At 51.4% G+C, this 4,042-nt stretch overlaps 1 protein-coding gene across 1 annotated transcript; it reads left to right on the top strand.

Annotated features, from left to right (window-relative positions):
- Positions 1-748: 748 nt before the first annotated feature.
- On the top strand, positions 749-1,168 carry LOC139053883 (tigger transposable element-derived protein 4-like). The gene has a single exon (XM_070530562.1). The coding sequence runs from the start codon at positions 749-751 to the stop codon at positions 1,166-1,168; it is 420 nt and encodes a 139-aa protein (XP_070386663.1).
- Positions 1,169-4,042: the final 2,874 nt, after the last annotated feature.

Genomic DNA, 4,042 nt, shown 5'->3' on the forward strand with positions numbered 1-4,042 from the left:
CATATTGCTAAAAGAGGCGAAATTCAAGAAAACCCTAGGACCTTCGACGTCAAATGCAAACAAGCCCGGGCTGCGTTGCACGTGCGCCTTGATGAGGCCGTTTTCAAGTGGTTCAAGCAATCCAGAGCGGCGGGTGTTAACTTTGACGGAACCATATTGCAAGAGAAAGCGACGGAGGTTGCCGACAAGCTCAGGATCGCCATCCGTTGAACGGGTGGATTGACCCTTTCGAAAGGAGGCATGGGATCTGCTACACATCAGTCGGCGGAGAGGGTGCCGGCGTCAACATGGCAACCGTCGACACATGAAAAGAGCGTGGGGTGCACAATTAAGGATTATGAACCCAGAAACAATTTCGATGCAGACGAAGCCGGCCTTTTCTTCAAGCTGCAGCCAGACAAGACATTGAGTCTTCAAGGTGAGGCCTGTCACGGCGGGAAATACAGCAAAGAACGCCTGACTGTGCTCCTGTGCTGCAACTCGGATGGCTTGGAGATGATGAAGCCTTGGGTCATAGAAAAATTTCAAAACCCTCGCTGCCTGAAGAGTATCTGCCACCTGCCCTGCCATTGCAAGAATAATTCTAAGGCTTGGATGACCTGCTCGCTCTGAGAAGTTCCTGACTTACATGGACCATAAGATGGGCCCTCGGGACAGAAAAGTTGTTCTTTTTTTGGACAAGTGTTATGCGCATCCGAAAGTTACCTCGGCGCTACGGAATGTCAAGGTCGTGTACCTTCCGGCCAACATGACTAGCCACTTAGAGCCCTTGGATGCTGGCATAATTAGGAACGTAAAGCACTTTTATCGGAACTGCACTGTCAAGCGGTCGCTAGCAAGTGTGGAGCATGGGAAGCAGCCGACAGGCATCACAATCTTAGATGCCACGCATTACTTGGCCGCAGCCTGGAGCGTCGTCACTGCAGCTACAGTGGCAGACTGCTTCACTATATGTTTCGGCGGCACCGCTTGCACTGATGAAACAGTAGGGGACGATGTTTCTGAATACTGCCACCAGCTCGACACGGACATGGAAGCTGTTGGTGCCAACGGGATCGCTTACAGCGATTACGCTTCTGTAGACAACGCCGTTGCCACCTCTGAGGTTCTCACCATCGACCAGCTCGTGGCCGAGACTTCCACAATTGACGACAAAGTTGAAGAGTAGGAGGGGGAAGAGGAGCAGCTAGTAGAGCCAACCTTTATGTCGGCAGTAGGGGCGTTGGACTTAACTGGAAGGTACGTGCATTCAAGTGACGATCTAGAAATCCACACGGCTTTGTAAACGCTAGAAAAACGTCTCGTGCTCGTCGGTCAGGACAAGATGTGGCAAACAACGCTCCACGATTTTTTCAGACGCTAAGCAAGGAATGATGTTGTGTACAGTTCACCATTGGAGACATTTTTTTTATTTTTTCATTTTCCTGGCACCTGCGTTGCATGGCTCTTACATTGTTTTTTTTTATAGTCCCTTGAGAAATGTATCAGCGGGTTTCTACTCTATACTAAGGTTGGCTTAGATTCGAGGATTTTAAAAAACAGTGCTAGTTTGTAACTGAAAGTTATAAATATTGCTACACGCATGTAGTATTTGTTTGAACGAGGCGCGTGCGCGCCATCACTCGACTAAAGAGGAGGAAGAACAAACTGGGCTCGCGCTGTGAATCTAACCGGTCAGCGCTGCTACTACTGTTGTAAATATAACCTGCAAATAGTTGCTCGTCTTACTGACTTGTCTTTTGCATAACATTGTGGTGTAGGTGGAACGTTCCGTCCTCGCCACGGAGCTCCGAAACGGCCGCACCGTCGTCTTCTCAGAAATGGCTTCCGATGGAACCCCCCCGCCGCCACCTACACCTACGGCGCCAACCACAATATACGTTACGGCTTCTAGTCTCCATGATCCTGGGACATTCCCCGCCCAAAATGATGTTGATGTTGACGACTGGCTCAGCATGTATGAGCATGTTAGCCAAAGCCACCACTGGGGCCCTACCATCATGCTTGCCAATGTGATCTTTTATCTCGACGGGACATCGCGTATCTGGTTTCGCACCCATGAGATTGAGCTCTCCAGCTGGGTCATTTTCAAAAAGTGGCTTCGTGACCTATTTGGCAACCCGTCAGGTCGCCAACAGGCTGCATGAAAAGAGCTTGCCACCTGTGTCCAGTCGTCGACCGAATCGTATGTCTCCTACACATACACTCTTAGGCAAAGTTATACCCTTTGGAGTGCCCCTTCTGCCACACAACAATAATCGTTAGCTGCCTTGATGCGTTTCTTTTCTTGAAAACGCCGCGCCCGCTACTTTTCTGTCGGGAATGCTATTATGCTGATAACGCGCATGCCGTTCGTTACTGAAAAGTACCGGGCTAGCAGCATTAAAGGAAACGCATCAAGGCAGATGACGATTATTGTTGTGTGGCAGAAGGGGCACTCCAAAGGGTGTAACTTTGCCAAAGGGTGTAGGAAGTGCTCACGCTTTGACAGAAAGTTGACGCACACCTGACCGAGGATGACAAGGTGGGCCATATCCTAAAAGGCATCGTGGATGACGCCTTCAATTTGCTCGTCTATGACAACGTTTCTATCATCGATACCATCGTCAAAGAATGCTGCCGCTTCGAGGTAGCCAAAAGCCGCCGCGTCATCCCACAGTTTTCCCGGCTCCCAAACACCCCCGCCACGTCCTCTTGCTTCGCTCTTACCGCCACACGACCATTTTAAGAGGATGTCACACGTATCGTCCGCCGTGAGATTGAAGCGGTGAGTCCGGCCTCTCTTCATCCATGACTCCCTGACAATACTTTTGAGCAAACGGGCCCCACTATTTCCGTTATTCAAGCAGTTGTGCGGCAAGATATTGCAGACCTTGGCATCCCTACTGCCTGCTCTGTCTCCCGACCTGATTCGGCACCCATTCCCATGTCCACAACCTGTAATGACCAGTATTTCTCTCCCAGACCATGCAATCCCGCTGAATGGCGAATCCCAGACAACAATCCGATCTGCTTCCACTGCCACCGCCTTGGTCATGTATCCTGCCACTGCCGCACCACCTGGATGCCACCGTACTGGAGCTTATTCTCCTCACCCATACACCACCGCTCGCCGCCTGTACCCTACTTCTGATGCCCCTGACAGCCGCTCCTCCATGCAAACACCGTCGCCTGAATGCCGTCGCTCCCCGTCCCCACAACCTCGCCGATTTTCCTCACCAAACCGACGGACGCAAAACTAGGCCATGCAGCTCTTGGAGGTAGTGCTGCATCCCGTTCGTCCTGTCCAAATCCTCCATTGACGCTCCTCACCAACACCAACCTAATTGAAGTAGACGTAGATGATGTTCCGTTGACGGCATTAATTGCCAAAGTGTCCATAATGAGCGCTAACCTATGTCGTCGCCTCAAAAAAGTTCTTACGCCTGCCATCACTCAAGCCGTACGCATTGCCAATGGCGCCACTATTGCCGTCAGGGGTATGTGCACTGCTCACATAGAAATTGCTGGCCGTCAAGTTCCAGTCCTGTTCACCATGCTGACCAGTTACCCTCATGACCTAATCTTCGGGCTCGACTTTCTGACGACGCGTTCTGCCCTTATCGACTGTCCAGTGGTATGCTGTGCCTCGAGCTTCTTCTTATTTCAGACGTTCTCCCCGAATAACCGAACACCCTCTGCACTACAGTCTTTGTTCGCTTACCTCCCAAAACCCTAACCTTCATTAAATTGGCCTCAACGGCAACCGTGCCTGATGGTGACTATGTCGTCGCACCTATTCGTGATGTCCTCCTGGCGCGCGACAACATTGTGCCACACTCCGTCGTAACCCTTGCCGCTAATCGGATGTGTCTCACCGTCACCAATTTTGGCTTGACGAAGCAAGTGTTACCTGAAGGCACAACGGTGGTAACGCTCCAGTCAGTGACAGACAACCACGTCACTGCTTTTGCAGCCGACGCGCGTCTCCACATCCTCCTGATTACCCGCAGGATGCCTTGAACCTCAACGGCCCATTAGGCCCCATGGTCGCTCCGGACCT

Source organism: Dermacentor albipictus, unplaced genomic scaffold, assembly GCF_038994185.2.
Source record: "Dermacentor albipictus isolate Rhodes 1998 colony unplaced genomic scaffold, USDA_Dalb.pri_finalv2 scaffold_296, whole genome shotgun sequence".
NCBI lineage: Eukaryota > Metazoa > Arthropoda > Arachnida > Ixodida > Ixodidae > Dermacentor > Dermacentor albipictus.

Bases quoted from the DNA above. Each gene is read 5' to 3' on its own strand.
- LOC139053883 (XM_070530562.1), top strand. From the start codon at position 749: ATGACTAGCCACTTAGAGCCCTTGGATGCTGGCATAATTAGGAACGTA.